The sequence below is a fragment of the Rhinopithecus roxellana genome, chromosome 6 (genome assembly GCF_007565055.1).
Source record: "Rhinopithecus roxellana isolate Shanxi Qingling chromosome 6, ASM756505v1, whole genome shotgun sequence".
In the NCBI taxonomy this organism is placed as follows: domain Eukaryota; kingdom Metazoa; phylum Chordata; class Mammalia; order Primates; family Cercopithecidae; genus Rhinopithecus; species Rhinopithecus roxellana.
This window is the reverse complement of record NC_044554.1, coordinates 120,721,666-120,745,502: the sequence shown is the minus strand read 5'-3', so window position 1 is coordinate 120,745,502 and position 23,837 is coordinate 120,721,666. Positions and strand designations below refer to the sequence as shown.

At 37.0% G+C, this 23,837-nt stretch overlaps 1 protein-coding gene across 2 annotated transcripts in view; it reads right to left on the bottom strand.

Moving 5' to 3' along the window:
• CDK14 (cyclin dependent kinase 14) overlaps window positions 1–23,837 on the bottom strand; it is a 598,852-nt gene that overhangs the window by 238,653 nt on the left and 336,362 nt on the right. For both annotated transcript variants that reach the window (XM_010354653.2, XM_030932371.1), the window contains one exon: window positions 5,939–6,059. In XM_010354653.2, the coding sequence (XP_010352955.1) occupies window positions 5,939–6,059 (121 nt within the window). The remainder of the gene's footprint in view (window positions 1–5,938; window positions 6,060–23,837) is intronic.

Genomic DNA, 23,837 nt, shown 5'->3' with positions numbered 1-23,837 from the left:
TTGTATTTTTAGTAGAGACGCAGTTTTACCATGTTGGTGGGGCTGGTCTTGAACTCCTGCTCTCCGGTGATCCACCTGCCTCAGCCTCCCCAAGTGCTGGTATTACAGTTGTAAGCCATCGTGCCCAGCCCCACACTAGATTTTTGACAGAAAAATAGAGGTGCTTCCTTTCAGCATCCCAAAGCTATCACTAAATTTGGCACTCTGGTAGCCACTCTAAAATGCCACAATAACCTAATATGAGAGAACTGTACTTACAGAGATAATTTGTATTAGGCAATGTAACATTAAGTTTGTTGCAAGGAATTTGAGTTTGTAGTCAGCAGTCTTTAGTGTGAATTAAATACTTGAATGTGTTAAGTCTCTTCTGTTTAGTAGTATTTAGCAAATTATTGCTCTAGTGTATTATGAGAAAGGTGACCACATGTCACAGTTACTCTGTTTTACACCTATTATCCCGGCAGAATTATTAACTCTCAATGGTGTCCTGGTATAATAATAAACCATAGGGTCATCCTAATTTTAAGGGACTTCCATAGTGGGAGTAGGCTTAGAAACCATGGCTGCCACCATGAGATCAGCTTCAATCTCCTGGATGTCCTTCTGACTGTCCCCAGTTCTTTTGTTATGTTGTATTGCATTTCGGTGGCTACACCAACAAGTCACTTGGATCATGCATTATTTGAGCAGTTCTCAAGAACTCTTAAAGAGGTGTTACATTTGACAGTAACTAATTCATATGCTCCTTGGTCTTATGACCTGATTAATTAGAAACAGTACAAACAGTGCTGACAGATAGATGATTCAGCATAACTCATGAACTCAAATTCTCATTCTTACTATCCTTTGGTTTAAAATGAACTCATTCATTTTAGCAAAAGTAATAAATGAGTAATGTCTAGGAATTGGGAAAATATTAATACATGCCAGCATTAAGTACTAGTCTTGTGAAAATGTATTCAATCCAATGATTCCTGTCGTAGTTTATTAAAAAAAAAAAAAAAAAACTCTTCCTTGCATAAAACTAAATAGTAAAATCTCTTAAAAAGTTGATGGCAGGAGAGAAAAAGAGTCCACAAGCTGTTGAGAGACAGTGAAAGACACCCACTATATTTGAGCTATACAAAGGACATGACTCAGAATATAACCTAAATTATAAAATCTATGTTTTGCTGTATTTGTGTTTTGGAGTTGCTCTACCGGTAAAATAAAGATCAATTTGTAAACAAATCATCTTAAGAGATTATGTAGTATCTTGTAAAAAGAAAGGGCTTTGAGTAGGTTATCCTTGAGTTTGTTTTTTTTTTTTTTTTTTTTTTTTTTTTTTTTTTTTTTTTTTTTTTTTTTTTTAGGCAGAGTCTCGCTCTGTTGCCCGGACTGGAGTGCAGTGGCCAGATCTCAGCTCACTGCAAGCTCCGCCTCCCGGGTTTACGCCATTCTCCTGCCTCAGCCTCCCGAGTAGCTGGGACTACAGGCGCCCGCCACCTCGCCCGGCTAGTTTTTTTTTTTGTATTTTTTTTTTAGTAGAGACGGGGTTTCACCGTGTTAGCCAGGATGGTCTCAATCTCCTGACCTCGTGATCCGCCCGTCTTGGCCTCCCAAAGTGCTGGGATTACAGGCTTGAGCCACCGCGCCCGGCCGATCCTTGAGTTTGAATGTGTACTCTGTTTACTAACTGCATGACCTTGGCCGGGCGCGGTGGCTCAAGCCTGTAATCCCAGCATTTTGGGAGGCCGAGACGGGCAGATCACGAGGTCAGGAGATCGAGACCATCCTGGCTAACACGGTGAAACCCCGTCTCTACTAAAGAAATACAAAAACTTAGCCGGGCGATGTGGCGGGCGCCTGTAGTCCCAGCTACTTGGGAGGCTGAGGCGAGAGAATGGCGTAAACCCGGGAGGAGGAACTTGCAGTGAGCTGAGATCCGGCCACTGCACTCCAGCCTGGGAGACAGAGCAAGACTCCGTCTCAAAAAAAAAAAAAAAAAACAAAAAAAAAAACAAAACTAACTGCATGACCTTACCCATATTATTTAGTCTCTCTGGGTTTGGTTTTCTCAAACTGTATCATGGTAAAATAGGTAAGTAATTAAAATGCATAACAGGGCTCAGAATACAGTTTGTGTTCAATAGAAGTATCTATTGTTGTTACTATTATTATCACTCAAGTCTCAAATCAAACCACAGGACCTCATATAGAGCAAATTGATTTTCAGAGGAGGGGCTATGCTAGAGCTAATTTGTGATTCTTTACCTTAAAACATTAGTAAATAAACCTAAATCCTAAGAAACATTATTTTATTATATACATTTCCTTGGTTCAAGAAAGATCATTAAAGATGATGGCAGAATTTTGTATATTGCCAGTATGTATGGTGATTAGGCTTATTTAAGAAAAAAGCAAAGCTAAATGGCCTTTTAATACTTAATAAACAGGCAATTTCTTTTCTAATCTATGCAAAATCAATTTTGATGTGGACATTTTTCTATATATCAAGAGTGGTATGGAAATTTTTTCTAACCACCCAGCTGCTACAATGTTAAATAAATTAATTTCAATCTTAAATCAGAGATGTAATAGAGAAATGGATGATTTAATATGCAATCTCATTACATTTGACAGGCTTATTTATAAATGACTTGCCCCACATTTTGACAAGCATAGTTAATATGTTAATTAGCTTTTTAAAAGATGATGAAAGGAAGAGACTGTCACGCTATCATTCTTCATATACTGTTGGGGTGTTGGGGAGTACTGTAGTTGATACCTCAGGGTAGTGCTACTATATATTTTACCCACCCCCAAAGCACTGTGGTCTTGATGAGATAATCATTTATTAGCAGAAAATGACTTAGTCACCGTATTTTAAAAATTAAGCCCTTAAAATAATCCCAAGTGACCTTCTGCTTTTCTGCTTTCAAAAAACAAATGCAGCTCTAAACATATTTATGAACTTCTACAGAGGAATATACAGCTTATTTGGAACAATGACATCAACTGAGCAGAGCTTCCTAGCAAGGGAAGAACTACACAGAGAAGCTGCTTGTTACATCTGCACTTCTCTTAATGTAGCTTTCAGAACTCAGTAGGCCTTTTTGGTTTAGAAAAGCTTAGCAATGATTTCCCATGCCTATAACTTTCAAAGAGTTATAAATCCAAAAATTAAGAGAAGTTATACAGAGGAAATGCTCAATTTGATTCCTCTGCTTAAAATTTCCTTTACAGAGGGAGATAGAAGTATCAGAAACTATCCATTTTGATAAAAGCATCAAAAACTAGCTATCTTGCTGAGTTCCCAAATCACACAGGGTTGTTTGTTTATTGCAAGTGTTGGAGACCTGGAGGAGGAAATCGTAACACAGCCACCTCTGATTTCCATCACTTGCTGGCAAATGATAATGCATATGTGTCTTCATTAATATTTTTATTTCCTGTGGCTATTTAAAGAGAAAACTGGAAAATGGAACACTGTACAGGGATCGTTAGTTTTTAGTTACTACCTTACTGCCCCATGCTGATAAATGAACTGTAAAAAGGCCTGAAACTACTGCCACCTGCCTCCCTGCTATTCTCCATGGGTTAATATTTGCACTTTTCTTTGCTGCAGCTGAGCCATGACTCAATTATAGTCCCATTTCTAGTTCTCTGAAAACCCACCATCGATGTCATTGATTATGCAGAAATCAGTGCCTATGAACTTCTCTCTAACTGGAAAAACACATTTTATTTGACTTATAGGATAATAACAAGATAGCTTTTAGAAAATGGCTTGAAATGAAATCAGATTCAGACAGGCAGGTGTACCATAGATATAACATAGATTTTAAGGCTTGGAAGTAAAGAGCCGGTAAGCATGGGAAGCTGTTCAGAAATAACACATTCGCTATTTGGTTCTGGCGATGAATAATCTTGGCATGTAGACAAAAGGGCATTTGGGGTCTACTATTTTCTATCAGTTTTCCTCCTTTCCACTTAAATAACAGTCTTCTTCTTGTGCTTCCATTATGTCTCTGTTCAAAGCAAATTGGCAGAAAGTGTCCAAACTGTCTTCCTTGAGAGAATGAACACACACACGTGGAAGAAGAAGTGACACACGCTGGAAATCAAATACTGAGCTATACCTCAGAAACACACATATTATGTCACAGTCCATTTGGTTCTTGGTGATTTTAAAGGTTTAGGAAACATTAGCCACTAGTATGTAAAAAAATGTTCTTGAGGGTAGAGTCTTAACTGAACTGCCAAGCAACTGACACAAAACTGGCTCCAAGCCACAGATGTTTCCAACCAATGTTTTATTAGCAGAGTCCCTAACTGATCTCACTGAAAGACAACCTAGAATTTCCATACCCCAAAAATAGAGAAAAATCCCCATAACACAAGAATCTTAAGTAATCACTATTTGCATAGCCAACTATAAGTCACGAAGTAGGAAAGGGATAAGAAAGTAACTAATATCCTGATTCATTCATTGACCTTTATTTTCAACTTTTTCTGCCATTACACTAATTATCTAAATATCTGTTTTACCCAAATCCCTGTGTTGGGAAAAAAAATATAACTGTGTAAACAACCGTCCCCCCAAAAAAGCCAGGAAGTGTGATAAAATAAAGATTAGCTCAGCCCTTTAATGACAGATGATCATCTTTATTCTCAGTGTTTTAGAATATCACTAAAATGCTATTAGATTTAGTATAAGGCATTACAAAATTATTACAACAGATCTTAAGCTGTATGATTGTCTGATTTTCTTGTAGCTCTATTGAAAGCTTTAGAGCTACACTTCAATAAAAATAAATATGTTCTCATGTACACAAAATGTTGCAGGTATCCTCAGTGGCTTTAGAAATCCCCAAGTCTCATTCCTAGGGAGGGCTGCTGGAACATAAAAAAACTGCACTGTGCCCTAGATCATGAGAAACTTGATTGTTTTCTCACCATAACATTTTTGGATCAAAAACATCAGGAAAGAAGCCAGGCCTCATCACAGGCCAATTTATGAAAAGGGAAGATTACTGGGGGTAGAGGACTGAAGTAAGTATACAACAATAAGATAAACAACACATACTGCAGTTTTACTGAGGTCATAAACTTACATGAACACACAGAATTCTACATATGGGGGCATAATCATTAAGGGAAGATGACTCCTATTATAAAACAGCCATGTGCTATGTAAATTGTTTTACTTTGGACACAACTGTGAGTCTAGAAAAGAAATTTTTCTATTAATAAAAGACACGTTCAACAGTCTGTCCTTCGTGCCAAAAATTAGATTATTCCCTTATTTGATTGTTTGATTTGGCTCACACTTAATAGGGAACTCAGCATAGTTTACCATTAATACTAATTATGAATTAAATCTTGACAGTCATTGGACCTCATAAAATAGATTTTTAAAGCTTTGCTAAAGCATGTGTGAAAGTGAGACCTAAAATTAAACATATAATTTTTTTTAAAGTAGTCATTTTATTTCATTTTGGATAACTAATGTCAGAAGTTTTCAGGTACATACTGTGAGTCAAATTGGTGCCTAACAGTTACACCAAAATTTTCAGACCACTCATTAGAGCTTTGTTGCAAATTTAAACACACTCCCTGCTACTTCAATCCTATTGCCGTCTGGAGATATATACTTCCCTTATTATAAGATATAGTCACAAATTAAGACTCTTAGAGAGAAAAATCATGATACTGACAGTTAGAAAAATGTCTCTGCCCCTGTCCATCAAGAACCATTACCACACACCATCTGCAAAGGAGACTCTAATTAGAGAACATTCCCAATCATGTTTTTAAACATCCAGCAGCATGGCCACATGCAGGCAAACACTCCTGCACCATTAATCTTCATTCAAACTGTTAGGATGTTTGTCTAGGCTTGACCCAGACCAAGCACTACAGATAGATTAGCAAGAGTAAAGCTTCCATTTCTCACCACATGTCAAGGCAGGTGGAATATTCTGTTGAGCCTAGAAGGACATCTGGAGGTCTGTACCACAAGGTAACCACTTCATTGGAGTATGTGTGGCTAGGGACGGATTTTGCTCTTGCAAGACCTGTGGGTTACATGAAACATAAAGAAGTTTAACAGGCATTAGCAAAACAAGGGAATTTAAATTTGAATGTTCACAGTTTTAAAGGTCAAACCTGATCTTTTAATACAGAATCAGGAGTGCAGTGTCAAAGTTAATAAAAAGCTGGGGAAAGCATATTGTGGTTTCTGTTTTTAATACATGCTAATAACTATTAAAACATTTATATTTCCTAACAAAGCACTGATGTCATGAATCTAATAAAATATCAGCAGAGTACACAAATAATTCATAAACTATTAATAACACAGGAGCTTAGAAGTCTCTTGAATTTTTTAGATTTATAAGTATTGTGAGAAAGGGTTCCTTGGTCAAATAACTTTGAGAAAAAAATAGATTTAGAAAGTTAAAGAATACTTAAATTGTGAAACTTCTCAGTTTTCTTAATTGTTCTAATGTGTATTGTGAATCTGCAAGATGAGAGTATAACACTTTCCTCGAAGAATTGTCCTACAATTTCTTGTGGTTTCAGTGTTCTGTCAAATACTCACTAGGAAATGCTTATTGCAGAAGCTCTTTTGAAAAAACATCTAAATAAATAAATATAAAGGAATAGTCAAATCTGGTACATACATTGATGAGATTATATATGATAAATTAAAATGTCCTCTAAGAAGTTTTTTAAACTGGGAAGGTGTTAAGTGAAAAGATATATGCAATTTGACCTCATAACCATAAACACTCATGCACAGAATAAAGATTGGCAGGTCTGGTTTTTTTTTCCCCTCTAAAAAGGAAAAAAAAGAAAAAAGTTGGGCAGAAAATACATTTAAATGTCTTCAGTGATTACCTCTGGAATATGGGATTATCCATATTTTTTAGTAACTTTTTCTGAGTGTTTTCCCAAGATTTGTGGAATGAATGTGCAATTATTTTAAAAATCACAAAATCTACAGATGTCATTTTTTAAAAGAAAAAATCCTGTGTGACAGTTTTCCATCTAGCTGTATTCATTAGTGACAAGAATAAAGTATTATTTACTGTTACAATGTTTGTAGCACTTAAAACATTTTTACAGTGAACTTACCATAACATATTCATTTTAATGTTCTATTTAAAATTTTTTATGTAGTAGTAAGGAAATGACTTTTTCTTATTTATTAAATGTAGCATTCCATTTTCAGTATTATATGTAAATTTTAAAATTAATAAGACAGCTGGTAAGACAAAGAATTTCTAATTAATTCACCTACAGTTACAGTGCCCCAATTTTTTTCTACAAGTCAGTTTTAATAATAATGCAATGGTATACTATAAATTGGCTAATATTTATAAGTATTCCATATTAAAATATACAGATTACACACACACAGACATACTTACACATTCATGGTCCCCAGTTTTTCTGCACATGAATGGAGTAACTATTTTTGATAACAGATTTCTATAACAACATCTTCCTTCTTTCCTCTGCAAGGTTTTATCCCACCTTAATTCACGCAAAATTGAACAATAGATGGGACAATCAAGATGATAAAGTGTGGCCAGAACTTGGTAATCCCATCAAAAGGGTTGGTTCTTCCAATGACTATGGTTCCATATGGAGACTAAAGAGCTAGGCACAAGTCCTGAAATAGGTTCTGACTTGTTCCATATGCTGTTGTCAAGTCAAATGGGATGCTAAAAACATTCGGGCTTGATTCTCTTGGTTTTCCTGAGGCCCTGTTGTCAGAAAGCTAAGCCAGAAGGATGAGAGAATGAAAAAAGTTGAAGATTTTCATTGACAGCTCAGACCAGGCTAGTTATAAAAAAATTGCGATGTCCTCAGTTGTAAAGGGGAAAATAAGACCACAAAATAACCCAGAAGTAGTATAAATCAAAATAACCACATGTAATTTCAGATCAACTATGCTCACTCTGAATATGAGTTTGCTAGACTGGTTAAATATTTTTGGAAAGTACAAATAGAAAAAAGGGCTTTATCTACATTATTGTCTTTTTTCCCACGTTTAGGCCAAAGACTACTCGAATTTTATTCAGATGAGCCACATAACTTCCCAAAACAACAGTAAAAATAGCTTTCAATATCTAACTTTCCAAAGCTTAATTAAGACTGAGTCTCTTAAAATGGTTTGCATGTAAATGTGTCAGATAGAGTGAAGAATGTTATTACATTTTTAAGCTACATTACTCTACATTGCTTGAGAAAAATTCTCTCATCTCATTTGAATATAGTTAGTCAATTAAAACAATTTATTGTAGAAAGTGTCCTCTATATTGATCGACAAAAAGTTCTTATCCTAAAAATATCTGTTTGGTTAATAAGATAAGAAAATCCCAAAACTTTTCAGGAAGGGAGAAAATCATTAAAACAATGACTCAAAAAACAAAAATAAAAGAAAGACAAAAAGAAGCAAAGAAAGAGAAAGAAAAGAATGAACAAAAGAGGAAAGAAAGAGACTGCAGTATAAATATATACATTTTTAACAAATATTTTTGGTAAAGATATTGATATGTGTTTATATAGTTCATGCATCAAAACATGCTTACTCATGCAAAATTTATTAAACTACATTCTTCAGTTGAAAGAAAACTGTAGGAGAGGATTAATTAGCACAGCATGTGTGAAAGCTTTCTTTCTCTGTTCCTTGTCAGTTGCTATGGTTACACTACAGGAAGAGAGCTACACTACCTTTTAAAAAAGATGCAGTTCATGGATTACTATCAAAACTTCTTATATTAATGTTTAGTTTGATTTAAAAGTCAAAAAGCAAAGTGCTAACCAGACAAGTTCAGGTTATATGCACGTTGCTGCTTTGGCTGAGTGTGTGCTCGTGAAGGGGTACAATTTCCGATGGGCACTTAAAATGGCTTGTATAAAATTCAGTGTATCCAACTTCACGGTGTTGACATTTCTAACTAATGAAAGACCCCAGAATAAAGGGGATAATCCTGCTATTCAAGCCCTACTGCCAATGATTCAAAGTTGAGCTGCCCTGATACTAGCATAGCAGAATCTTGAGTTTCTGGAGGAGTTAAGAAGTTTTATAGCTAACCTCTTATCCAATAACAAAATTCCTCCTCACATCTCTATGATGGTTATCTTATAGATAATATCTGCTGCTACCCTGAGCCTGGTTCTACCCTCTGGCATGGACACAGAATAAATCACCGGATAGTGCTCCCGACATTTTCCCTAAGCAGACCAGCCATTCAGCACCAAACAATGAAGACCCTTCAGGCCTCATCATAATAGCTCTCTCTGCTGCATTAGACTCTGCTGACCACTCTCTTTCTTCTACATTTTCTTACTTTATTTCTCAGAGGATAGTCAACTGGAATGACTTAGTCTCCTTCTGGGACCTTCCCCTTTTTGCCCCTTAAATGCTGGTTTTGTCTATAGCTATATATACATATGCTCACACCAGTGCTTTCTCAAATATATACACTTTATAGGTCACTGGGCCTTATGTCAAGTTTTTTTAACTGTCATCCATAGATGATTTCGCCCAAGATTTTATCTCCAGCTTATACCTGTCCTTGGACTTCAGACCTGGTTCTATGTATTTCCCTACTAGGCATAGGTGCTAGATGTCCTACAGGCACTCAGTATAATTCCAGCCAGAAGTAATACAGAGAATACACCAAAAGAGTCCAGGAGCAAATGCATTTTACTAGTAACTATTTTAAGTTCCAAAAATAGCCAAGGTTCTTTTCTTTTAGCTGTACACAGATGTAAACTAGAACTTATATTCCATGCACATTTAATTATTCCTTCAAATTCCAGTGCATCCTTTTCTTTGTAGGTGGTAAAATTGGCTGGGGATTTCAGCAATCTCTTTAACTCTGTGGAGAAAATTGCTCAACCTAGGATAAAGTTCAGAAATGATAACTCCCATTCCTTTGCTTTGACTAAGGAACTGAGAAGGAACTGGCAACACTGACTCCTTTCTAACTAAATAAAATTAATAACAGCAAATCTAGCTGAATTTTCAATAAACTAAAATGCAGTATAGAAATAGTACCTTTCATTACTTCAGAGTCTTTCCAGAAAATAGACGAACACTTTGTGTTGGTCAGTGGTTTCATATTATATCATGGAATAACTCCCACACCTCTCTCTCAACATACCTTACTCCCCAAATTAAACAATCAGAAAAAAAAAGTCTTGCTCCTAGTTAATCACAAAATCAAAATTTCTAGGAGAAACATTCCTTTCTTTATCACTTGACTCCAGACAGACATAAAATGCTTGGATAATATTTTACCATAAGATAGTTACACTGGGAAGGGAAAGACTTGAGGCCTTCTCTATTCCATGAATCAGTCCATGGGGTGAAGGCTTTTGGACTTCATTCACATTCCACAGCCAAAAACTGGCCAAAAATTTCTTTTTTGGTATAATTTTTAAATGGAGTATTCTCCCTCCTACAGGATTTTTACTATATTAAATATCTTATGATGTGGTAACACTGTTTGAAGATACTCTATTGCTGCTATTATAGAGTATCAATACAAAACCAACAAACGTTTTCTTATGGTGTTCTAGCCTTTAATCTTTTCTCTCTGTACTTGACAAGGTTTCCCTGAATGACTTTATTTACTCCCATGGCTTAAGTTACCATCTATATATACTGATGATCCCAAACACATATTGCTAGCATCAACCTTCCCCTAAAGCTTCAAGTTTCTTTATCAAAATGTCCACTTAGATCTTCCATGATAGTCCACAGGTATCTCAATTAAACATTTTTCCTGTCTCCAATTTTCCAACCAGTACTACATCCTTTAGCGTCTCCAACTGACTGCTGTACATCACCATTCATCCATTCACCAAAGCTGGAAGTCTTGTTTCGGTGTAGTCTCCCTCCACTTACAAAATCACAAAACCCAGTGGATTTTACTTTATAATTTTCCCTCTTTTCTTCCTCCTCCTTAGGTCCTCATATCATCTCTTGCTGGATTATTACACTAGCAAGTCTGACCATGGCACAATATTATCTTCAAAATATAGACAATAAATGATGTACATTTATTAAAATTATTTTTATTGTTGGCCAGGTGCAGTGGCTAACACCTGTAATCCCTGCACTTTGGGAAACCAAGGCAGGTGGGTCACCTGAAGGCAGGAGATCAAGACCAGCCTGGCCAACATGGTGACACCCCGTTTCTATTGAAAATAAAAAATTAGCTGGGTATGGTGGCACGTGCCTGTAATCCCAGGTACTCGGGAGGCTGAGGTATGAGAATCGCTTGAACCCAGGAAGTGGAGGTTGCAGTAAGTCGAGATCACGCCTGGGCAAAAGAACAAAACTCCGTCTCAAAAAACATAAATAAAAACAAAAATTAATTTTATTGTTTACTTGGAACATTCCTCAATGCGAATAACAGTAACAATAACAACAAAAGACTTAAATGCCCAATCTACTCATATGATCACTATGAGATGTGGGTACCCGCCAACTCCCTCCCTCTTATTTGACTTACTAGGAAGTGTATCCTTTCCAGAAAATTGGGCATCTTAAGGACAGGCCTGTTTTTTGTTTGTTTTTTAAATACATTTGCCATCCTATGGTGTTGTTTAAAGTGGAGAAGTAGTTTCAAGATTACAATTAAAATATCCTTTTCTTTCCTTTGAATGTAATATATTTGTTTTGCTTTCTGTCTTGACTTTCAACAGTGCTACTTTTTACAAGAAACCAAAATCCCTTAAAAATGTTTAGATTTATTCAGTAGTCTTCCCGCTGAATAAGCGTATTCTCTGAACATAAATAAAAAGGAATTAAGTCCAGAAAACACTGAAACTTATTAAGTAATATTTGATTTTATTTAACTATCCTCAAATTTTTTAAGTTCAATAAATTATGCCTAACTTGTATATATCCTAAAGGGCACAGATTTTTTTTAAAAAATATATTTCATTTGGCCAGGTGCAGTGGCTCATGCCTGTAATCCCAGCATTTTGGGAGGCCGAGGCAGGTGGATCACCTGAGGTTAGGAGGTCAAGACCAGCCTGGCCAACATGGTGAAACCCCGTCTCTACTAAAAATACAAAAAAATTAGCCAAGCATGGTGGCAGGTGCCTGTAGTCCCAGCTACTCGGGAAGCCGAGACAGAGAATCACTTAAATCCCGGAGGGGCAATTGCAGTGAGCCAAGATCGCACCACTGAACTCCAGCCTGGGCAACAATAGCGACACTCCATCTAAAAAAACAAAACAAAACAAACAAACAAAAAAACTATACACACACACACACACCCATATATATATATATAATTTTTAAATAACAGAAATAATAACATTTTAATATAAGCATTCCACAGAAGACATAAAATATTCAAATAATTAACTTTCATATACAGTACCGGATTTATTTTTTTTTCTATTTTTTCTCTTTTTGCATAGAAAATAAAAACAATATGGTTTTCTGGTAAATAACAACTTTAAGTGAAATTAATAGATGTGGTAAACCAACTAGTTAGAATTCTTTGGCTAAATATTATATGAGAAACATACTTTTGTTCTTAGAGCATTAGCATGCATATTGGAAGACTTGTGATATGGCAAAACTAAATGCCTGGTAGTGGTTCTGGCACTATCTAGTTTGTTATTTCTCCTTGATTAAGTGACTTAAGCTTTCTAGCCTTGGTTTCACTATGTGTATGATGAGGGGCCTGAGATATGGGGTCAGTAAACTATGGCCTGAGAGCCAGCCATTTGTCTTTGTAATTAAATTTGGGTGGAAAACAGCTACATCCATTCACTCACGTATTGCCTACAGCTGCTGTTGCATTAAACCATCTGACCCATAGGCTATGATATTTAGTACCTGGCCCTGTAAGAAAAAGTTTGTTGACTCCTGGGACAGACTAGGCTAACTTTAAGTACTAATTCATTCAAGTATTAATGCTCAGTGATTCTAAGAAAATATTTTTCACTAAAATCTTCACTCAATGTATGAAGATCATATGTGCTCAAATTCTTAAACAGCCCTTTAAATAATTCCACCTCAATGATCCCATCACATCACATCTGCATTAGCAGTGAATGAAAACTCATTTTCAATAGAGTATATGTGAATATATCGTTTTCACAGTTCACTGGTTTACATTTCATTTGCTAGTTTCTGCTTCTCAGTTAATGAAACGTGTAGTTATTATTCCAATGCTAGATGACAACACAATATAAAACATGAATTTCAAAGCCTGACTAAATCGGCAATTTTGATGAATTTCCATAACCACGCTGGTTTATTACCAATTTTCAAAACTTAAAGGTAAAACCCATTGATTCATCATAAGAATCCGTTTTAAGTCAAGGTATAATATTCAGAACTTTTAAGGCATTTGTTTGTATTAATATATACTCAAAACATTATACAGGTATGTTCCTATATGTGTTAAAGAGAAAATATTTATTGACATAATTACAACCATAATTAGGTCAAGTAAGGTAAGACTAACTGTGGTTTACGTCAGAGAAATACTTCGCACTTGAAGGGAAATAAGTCAATCTATTAATTTCTTGACTTTTTGAAAGAAAAAATTAGTATGAGTGTTTGTATGAGGCTTCTGAGAAAACTCTTCCCATTTCCTTCCTAAACCAGCTAGGTTTCTCTCTTTCTTTCTTTCTCTTTCTCCCTTTCTCCCTTTCTCTCTTTCTCTCTTTCTCTCTCTCTTTCTCTCTTTCTTTCTCTTTCTTTCCCTTTCTCTCTTTCTCTTTCTTCCTCTTCCTTTCTCTTTCTCTTTCTTTCTTTCTTTCTTTCTTTCTTTCTTTCTTTCTTTCTTTCTTTCTTTCTTTCTTTCTTTCTTTCTTTCTTTCTTTCTTTTTCTTTTCTTTCTTTCTTTCTTTTTCTTTCTTTTTTAAGTAGTAGGAGGAGGCAATATCCTTACCTGGTCTTATTATAGATAATAGAAAATCATGAAAATCAGTGGATGTACAGTGTTCATTATACAGAGGCAAAACACATGATAATTTATTGAGCAGTTATAATTGGTTAGGTACTCTAACGGTTTTAAATGTATTATATCATTTAATGGTTACACAACTTAGAATGTTGTAAGATTATTCATATCCCCATATAACAGAAAGAAAACTAATGCCTAGAGAAACTAATTTACCCCAGAACATACTGTAATAAGTGGCCAGGAAAATGCAGGTAATGCTACCACCTCCCCAAGAAGACTGGGAACTTGGGAACAGGTTGCCTGGCAAGTGTTGGGCTCGCATTGGATGGTAGGGTAGACCAGCAGGTCCAAAGTCCAGAATGGTGACTGGTTAGCCTGGTGAGGGAGACTGAAAGGGATAGGTTGTGGGATGGATGACAGCAAAGATAGGAATGGGAAGTAAACTGAAAACACAGGCTGGTTGTTCTGGAAAAAGGTTCCAAAAACATTGAGTAAATTAGAGAGAATGATTGATGCTCTCTGGAGAGCCTCCAGATAATCAGACAAAAAGTGTGTGAAGAAAAAAGAAAATTGATAAGGAAATACTGCAGAGAAAAGCTCAGGAAACTTCAAGCTAGGGTCTGGTTGCTGAAATGAGAATAACTCTTATCTGCTTTGTTGGTTGGTTTGTTTTGTTTTAAAATGGAAAGGGTGGAAGGCAGTAGCCACATAAATGGAGCAGTTAGCTAGAAGGCTGTGATGGCTTGCAGGGTAACAGCGGGAAATGGAAACTGTTGGGAGAGGGGGACCGTGAAAAGGGAATGGCCTATTTATCTTACAGGATCCTAAGGACTCTTTTTTTTTGTTTTTTCAGAAACCTCAAACTGGGGTGTGGTCAAAGCCAATCTTAAGGGCATGTAATAAATAACACTGAAAGAAAAGGCTCTTCTGAAATGCCCTGACTAAAGTGAATTTTTAAAACATTCCATGAGATAAAAATAGGCAATTACTTTCAAACATGAACTAAGAGGATTTCAGGTTTCTTCAATAATAAATGCCCTTATGAATCAGTGCAAATTAAGAGGCAATTATTGAGCAAATTCAAGAAAAAAAAGCTTTGGGTTATATTGAATTATTGTAATACTTTTAAATTTTATGGTTGTTGCTCAGGTTTTCTGAATCATTTTCACTATACTTTTGGTATTTTCTTTTCTCTCATCAGTCTATCTGAGGAGAGGCCTATTAAAAGACATGCACATCGGTATTTTGATAAAGACAGTTTGTGACACCTGGTGACAATCTTGGTTGTCCTGAAATTGGAGTTGGGCATTGCTAATGTAGTAAATAAGCATCACAACTTTAAATCTCCAAAAGAAGCATTTGGGGAATATTTTCAAAAATACATTAATTTCATGAAATAAATACATACCACAATCACTACAGAGAAGAGTCATCACAGAGCTTTTGTGTAGGCAAGGATCTAAGACAGTCTGTATCTTCTATAATATTCTTATTTATTTTTAAACAGAAAATAAATTGAGGCCCAAAGTTCTGTCCATTCTGCCTCCATTGTTTCTAATTCATTCCCGTCTTTGTCCCCACTGCTACTGCCACATCAAGCCCTCAGACTTAAACACGTCTGGGTCTTGAACCTATTAACTGGTCCCCTAGCTGCAAAGTCTGCCCTTCCTATTCCTATTCCATATTCTGATGAAGAGACAGTTTCATGTAGTATGTAAGAGCTTCCTCTTTGGGGTCAGCTACGACCGCCACTTACAAGATGTGTGATTTGGGGCTCAGCTTCAGTGGCTTTGACTGTGAAATACATGTAGTAAAACTCTGCTAGATAGATACTCTGAATTTGCCTCTTCTGATGCATTCTTGACTCTCCTTCACCCTATTCTTTGCTCCCTACAGCCTGTCCTTAATGAGCATGTAATTACAATGTCCTTGTCCCCTGGCCTCAAGTTGGGTTTGGCCAATGGGGAGCAAACTGACCAAATGATCATGAGAAAGGAGAAAAGTGAGCTCAGTATATTTGTTCTCCTGGCTTCTTCCCAGCTGGACAAGGAAATGGTATTGGCTAAGTTCTTCCTTAGAAGGCTACACCTCTTGCTCAGGCAGTTCCAGAACCAATTTCTCTGAATTCTCCCAGGAGGAGTAGTGAAATTTTCCACACTATTGCTAGCCTGAAGGGGTTTCACATACTTAACCCTGCCCAGAGTTTCATAAACAGTCCCTTCATCGAACACCCCTCAATTGCCCCATTTGTGTTGCCCTTTGTTTCCTTCTAGAACCCTGATACAATAGCCACACCTAACTCGAAAGGTATTGTGCGAATTAAATGAGATAATGCTTAATCATACATCTGGCCTACAGCAGCACTTAATTCATACTGGCTATTACCAGGAACTAAAACACCATCTGATTATCTAAACCAGTTATCTGCTAAAAATCTTAACAGATCCTCTGGGCTTTATCCTGAAGTCCAAATTCCAAGGAATAAAAGAACATGTGACTACCTTATTTCTTCCCATCCCTTTCTATGTTCTAGTCAACTGTTAGCAGCCAATCAAATTACCGGTAGTTATTTTTTTTTCTTATTTCAGTTCATTGGAACAACATGGTATCATATCCTGTAATTATTAATACTTATTCAGCAGATGACTCCTACATATCCTTCAAAACTATACTCAGGGCCAAGGCCTCCAGAAGCTTCCCTGACTTGCCCTCCCCTTCCCGGTCCAGGTAATGAACGGTTCCTCTGTTCTCTGATTTACCTCAGCACTGCACTTAACAGATAAACATAGCAAAGTCTTTCATTTACATGACAGCTGCCACCTGCCCCACACAGGTGGGGTAGACCAATTTCCTCAAAATAGGGCCACATTTTTTTCCCTTTTTGAGAAAGGATCTTACTCTGTCACCCAGGCTAGAGTGCAGTGGCACAATGACAGCTCACTGCAGCCTCACACTCCTGGGCTCAAGAGGTCCTTTCAGCTCAGCCTTCAAGTAGCTAGGACTACAGGCGTGCACCACCATGCCTGGCTAATTTTTAAATTTTTTGTAGAGACAGGATCTTGCCATGTTGCACAGGTTGGTCTCAAATTCCTGAGCTCAAGTAATCCTCCCGCCTCAGCTTCCCAAAATGCTGGGATTACCAGCGTGGGCCACTGCACCTGGACATGGCCACATATCACCTGCCTTTGTATCTATCTCCAGTTCCTGGCGTGACATCTGGCCTGCAGTATGTCTACTGATAAACTGACATTTCTAGCAAGAGCCACCACCTCGTATGAACATCTGAAGCAGAGTTTCCTTTAGCAGATGGCACCTGTGTGTCATCCCAGTCTATAGGGATGGACCTGTCTTAGTCTATTTTTTGTTGCTATCAAAGAATACTTGAAAGTGAATCATTTATAAAACAAAAAAGTTTATTTTGGCTGATGGTTTTGGAGGCTTGGAAGTCCAAGATCAGGCAGCTGCATCTGCTTGACATCTGGATAGAGTTTGGTATTGTGTCATCGTGTTGTGGAGAAGAGGAAGGATGAAGTGGGCATGTACAAAAAGGGCAAAACATGACGGGCAACCTCAGTTTATAACAATCCACTCTCTTGGTAACTAATCCAGTTCCCTGAGAGCAAGAACTCACTCCGTTGAGGATTAATCCAGTCCTGCAAGAGCAGCATTAATTCTCTTAACAACCTCATCACCCCTTAAAGGACCCACCTCCCAACACTGGGGACCAAAGTTCCAAAACATATTCTGGGGGAAACACGCAAACTATAGCAGGACCCACCCCAACTCATTCAGAACACCTCTGTTTTCACCTTGAGACTTCAATAGAAAACCTATCCTTGGATTTCAAAATGCTAAAGAACTTAATATGAGTAAAGCTGAATCATGGTAAACCCCAAAACATACATACAATACTTTAATCTGTTTATGATGCACATGAATATTGTAAATGAAAAAACAAAGCTATTAATATTCTTATTTATACTATAAGGCTATTGATATACAAGTTACCAGCCCTTAAATACAAGTAAGGGAACCACTTTCCTGACTAATCAATTTTTCTCAAATTTTGTCTAATATAATATTTAAATTTTAGATAAATAAAACCTCAAGAATTAATCTCTCCTCTGAACTTTTATATTGCATCTCAATCTCTATTCAGCTCACTTGGCAGACAGCACATAAATCTGTTATTATTTATATTTTTATGTTGGTTTACCTCTCTTGCTATACAAAATATATGCCCTAAGAGCAAGGATCATTTCTTATGATTGTCTCAATTTTTTACCACCACTCCCCACCCCTTCTGCATCTCTATGTAACACTGGGTCTTACGTAAAATATACAATTTAGACAACGCAAAGTCTGTGCAAAACACACTTGGAAAGGGGATTAATTCTTCCTTTGCTTACTAGGATTCCAGGCTATGAATTATTATACTTAGATGTGTTAAACCAGCTTAGAGCCCAACCATAGAAAGACCAGGCTTCTCTGATTCAGCATGACACTTCAGCTGCCTCTCAACGAGTTAACTTGAGCCATAGAAATAGGTATGTCCAGACTCGACAATTTTTTTAAAAAAAAGTTTGATGGGCAGAAGTATAAAAATACTCATTTCAAAGCTTCCAGCTGTTCAGCTTTACTGAAGGAAGAGACCTGAATTTACCTTTGAGGCTGTTTCTTTATTCTTGGAAAATCAACTTAATGGCAAATTCTGTTATATAAATATAAAGCAAGTCTCTACCCACTGTTCTGGGGCAAGCAATGAAATTAACCTGCATCTTGATGTTTCAAAAAGAAGAAAGGGTTTAATGTAAGCCGGGTGCATGTTTTAGCAGAGCCATGTTTCTGAGGCTCTGTGGCTTCTTTGAGGAAGATGTTTATTGATTCAGGGAACATAGAGACTGCACAATGAAGCTTCCCCCTGTTCTTGATCAGCAGTTTTTAGGAACTCAGAGAACTGAAGAAAGGGTGTGTGCTGAAAGCTATTCTTCACCCTCCAAAGGAATGGACCAATAAAGCCCAACTTGCAGTAACATTTAAGTCTAAATCTCACAAGGATTACTGATATCGGACTGTTGGTTGTGATCAGATCCTTAATCCCTGAAGCCACAAGTCATTTCTCCTTATTATGAAATTTCTCAAGTAATTTCTTCTTAATGTGAAATTTCTCAAGATTCAACTGTGCCTCTGATTTGTCACCCAGAGCTCTACCTTGTATAAACATTATATGCTGTAATTGTCTACTGGGGCTGGAGGGCAGAGTCCCCAATCCTGTGGCTGGGGGATGGAAGGTGGACTCCAAGACATAAGATGAGACTTCCTGGGCACCTTAGATTCTCACAGGGAGAGAACATTCCTTCCTGAGCCTACAATTCAGGTTGTAGGGCCTGAATTCCAGGTAGCAACCCTGGGGTATAATCACTAGGGAAACAGAGAATCCAGCCCTAGTCAGAGAGAGATGCATAGGAAATAAAGATAAAGGATTCCTTTCCCCCACACTGAGACTGATCCTCTAAGCTCTGAGCAGAGCACTTTGAAGAGAAGTGCTACCTCTGTTGTGATACCTCTGTTCTGTCCTGCCCATCCCCAAATGTCCAGCCTTCATAAAATCATGTTGGAAATAACAGCCAGATAACAGCTGCATTGTAGCTAAGAAACGGGTCAGCTTTGCCCTTGGGCAGATGGCAAAGGAGCCAGAATAGCCATTGCAGTGGAAGACACCAGGGAGGAGCCCTAAGTGTCAACATTAGAGGTACTTTTATGGTGGCATGAAAAGGAATAGCAAGGTACAAGAACATGAGGCACCTGCTTCAGACACAACAGAACAACACTTGCTGCACTGGTGCAAACTTGCAGGGTCCATGCTGGGTGCAGTGGTATGCACCTGTATTCTCAGCTACCTGGGAGACTAAGGCAGGAAGGTCGCTGGCCCCCAAGAGTTTGAGTCCAGCCTGGGCAATATAGCAAAACGTCATGTCTACAAAAAATTAAAAAAAAAAAAAAAATAGCCGGGTTTGGTGGTGTGCACCTGTAGTTCCAGCTACTCAAAAGGCAGGAGGATCACTTGAACCCAGGAATTTAAGGCTGCAGTGAGCTATGATTGCACCACTGCTCTTTACCCTGTCTCGCTCTCCTGCAGGACCCTGTCTCTGAAAACAAACAGACAAACAAACTAAGCAAATAACCAGGCCCATGCTGAGGAGCCCCAATGTCCTGGAAAGAGAGCAAGCCATAAAGAAATCTGTGGGAAGTGATTCAGGCAGTGGGTACAGCCGATGCTCACGTTTTGAGACAGGGTGGGCCTGACCTGTCATGGGTGCGGTGAGGAGGTTCATGTGACAGAATGTAGTATGTCCTTCATGCACTTAGGTGCATCCATGCTTCCAGGCACCCTCCCCACATGCCCTTCTCTGCCACTTCCCGTATCTAATTCTAATCTCAACCCATCCTCTAATTTTTCCTTGATTACTGAAGTTACAAGTTATTTCTCCTGTTGTGGACTTTTTCAAGATTCAACGGCACCTCTGATTTGTCACCCAGCATTTTGGCTTGAAGCATCACCATCACATGAAAGTGGCCCTAACCTATTTAAGGCAGAGGCCATGTCTGAGTGGTGAAAGTCCCCAGGATCAATACATGAGTAATGTGTTGAGTTAACTGGTTGAACTGAACTTGGAAGCCATTGGTTACTTTTCAGAAGTTTCAGAGAGTGACCAATGGCAACTTTATTCTGGGTGTTTATCATATATATATCGATATAGATATACACTTTTTTTTTTTAGATAAGATCTGGCTCTGTCACCCAGACTGGAGTGCAGTGGCACAATCACAGCTCACTGCAGCCTCTACCTCCCGGGCTCAAGCGACCCTCCCACTTCAGCCCCCTAAGTAGCTGGGACTACAGGCACATGCTACCACACCTGGCTGATTTTTATATTTTTTGTAGAGATGGAGGTTTGCCATGTTGTCCAGGCTAGTCTAGAATTCCTGGACTCGAGTGATCCACCTCCCTCAGCCTCCCAAAGTGCTGGGATTATAGGCATGAGCCACCGCACCCAACCTTATTGTATATTTATACATACAAAGACTTATGGGCATGCAGATTCATTGTGACATTGTTTGCAGCAAATGACTAAAAATAACTTCAAACTCCAGGAAAGAACCGGAATTACAGTACAGATACAAAATGCACCAATAAGGCTAATAAATCGCTAGGTACTAATATGGAACCAACCATAACATATTGTTAATGGAAAAGACAAAATAAATAACAGAGGGCATATTAGGTATTATTTGCATAAAAAATGCGTGCTTCTACTTGCATATTGGCTCTCTGGAAAGATGCATAAGAAACTGGTAAAGGCAACTGCCTGTGGGGAAAGGAACAAGGAAACAGGAGAGAAGAAAATTTAACTTTCACTATACTCCCATTTTATACTCTTTGCAATGTCTATTATTGGATGCACATGTTACCTACAGAAAAAAAAAAAGTTTTTAAAGAGAGAAAGAAAAAGGGTCTAATAAGTCCTCAAACAGCCCTGGGCAGTCTCAGCTCCCTACATCCCCCAAGACTCCAGCCTTATTTCATTACGGTGTAGTTCCTAAAATAGCCATTGGTTGTAAATGACAAGCTTTCATGGCATGGCAGGAAAACTGGTGGCTGGCAGGAGTGAGTTAAAGACTGGGTGGAACAAGCAGAAATAAACTACTATTTAAATGTTTTCACTAGTACAACCAAGTTGCCTTCCAAAGCTCAGGCTTGTCTATATAATAGCTTGTTTAGCTATTAAAACCTGGGATAGGCTTGCATGAACAATCTGAATCATCAAACAATTTAGAAGTTAAAAAATAAAATCTTCCTTGAAGGGAAACTTGCAGAATAAATCCTGTAATAGATTTCTACAAGATGATGAAAGTTTCAAAACCGGCCAAGCATCTAGGACTTTTAAAACAAAATTATATAATTCATAAAATGAATGCAATGAATGTTGCATTTCTACATCCAAGAAGACTGTACTAATAACCAGTACAAATGAATGCAAGAATACAGTTGGATAGATTTTGGTAGGTTTGAACTTATTGTCCACAACCTGACAATCTATGTATCCTCACTTGTCAGTAAACATTACACATGCTGCATTTTAGAGGACCAAGAATGTTCACAGAAGACTGCCATGGTTTTTAAACAGCTGGCAGCAATGAAACTCAAACTTATCTTGTGCTATACTAGACAAATGTCTTAGCCTTTAAGAATTACAGACAGAAACCTAACATCTGAAGTACATGTCCTAGTTTTTCAGAATCTGTTACGTATACTTTAAATATTCCCATCTTGTCAGCCCAAATAACTTGTCCTTCAATACCTTTATCTTCTCCAATAAAGCTTTATTTGAAATCTTACAATATGGCTGAAGACACTTGAAATTTAGAAACCTTCTTCAAAAAAATTTGAGTTATGGAATCATAAAGTGCTATTTTGCTATCCACTCTTGCACTGATATTCCTATTTCCTTCATTAAATACTTTGTTAAAGGAGCCAAAAGGGGAAACTATATTTGAAATATAAATATAGAAATAAAATTTAGTACATGTGGACTGATTAATCTTAAAAATTATGATTATATGTTAAAATCCCAAAGTACGAAACAGTAAATTACGGGCACAAAATTACTCTCAATCTATTATATAAATTTATATATATATAAATTTATATATATAAATCTATTATATAAATGCATCAAATGTTGTAAACAAATACAGTATACATGTCTCAAAACAAATTTCGAGGGAATTCGTGTTCAAAATCAAAGCAAATACAAATGGAATTTTAAAAAGATATCCTTTATATAGTATCAATTATTTTCTGTAAACCTTGTTTTGTTTCAATTATTAGCAACTTTACACATTGCTAACTTTTAAGTCAAAAGGTAAGCCATTTAACATAACACTTATTCTAAAAATAGTTTTCTTACATTAGCATTCATTTTTACACTATTATTACCATAAAATCACAAATGACTCATTTTTTTAAAAAATTGTTGACTTCATGTAGTTCCTATGAGGAGGTCATTTGTTGGCAATGTGTGAAGTAATAAATTTAGTTTGAGTTTTTACTAGATTACTAGGTTTTAACCCCCCTAAAGTTTAATAAAAACAATATAACATTGGCAAGTTGGGCTTTTAAGGAGGGAAGAAATGCCTATGAGAAAGGACACATGTTCAGAAGGTAGCCTTCCAATATGTAAAAGCCTAGTCTGTCCATGTGCTAAATTAGCCCAAGGACTGACAATCTTATTTCACAAACTCTCAAACCTACAGGATTTAGTAGAGTTGTTCAGATGGTTTTAAGAGACTCACAAAACAAAGATGGATTATTCATTTAAGAAAGGATTGCCATTTAGTACAGGAAAAAGAAATCTGTATTTAGCAATATTACATGAAAAGAAAATACAGGGTGACAGAAGTCAACAATTTGTAAACATTTTATCAGTTAGTGGTATGATTTAGGATCTACAATTTGCACTTTATTACAAATTGCAATACACATAAAAATTCCAAATTATTATTTCATTATCTCTTTGCAACTACTATAAAAATTGTGTAACATGAACTTACTCTAGCTACACTTTGTAGGTTTTAGAATATCATACATCGGATACTTTCAGAAATAATAACTTTAAAGACAAGTATACTAAATTATAATATTACAAATTATTTCATTATCTATTTTTCCTTTGAAAATCTCACTGAACTAAATGCTTTATTACAGCTCATTGGTTATTAGTAAGAACAACTGAACTGCAAAGGTCTAGAACAGGGGTTGGCAAATTATGCTCCATGAACCAAATCTGGCCACATCCATTTGTTGAAATGCTGTCTGTGGCTGATTTTTCA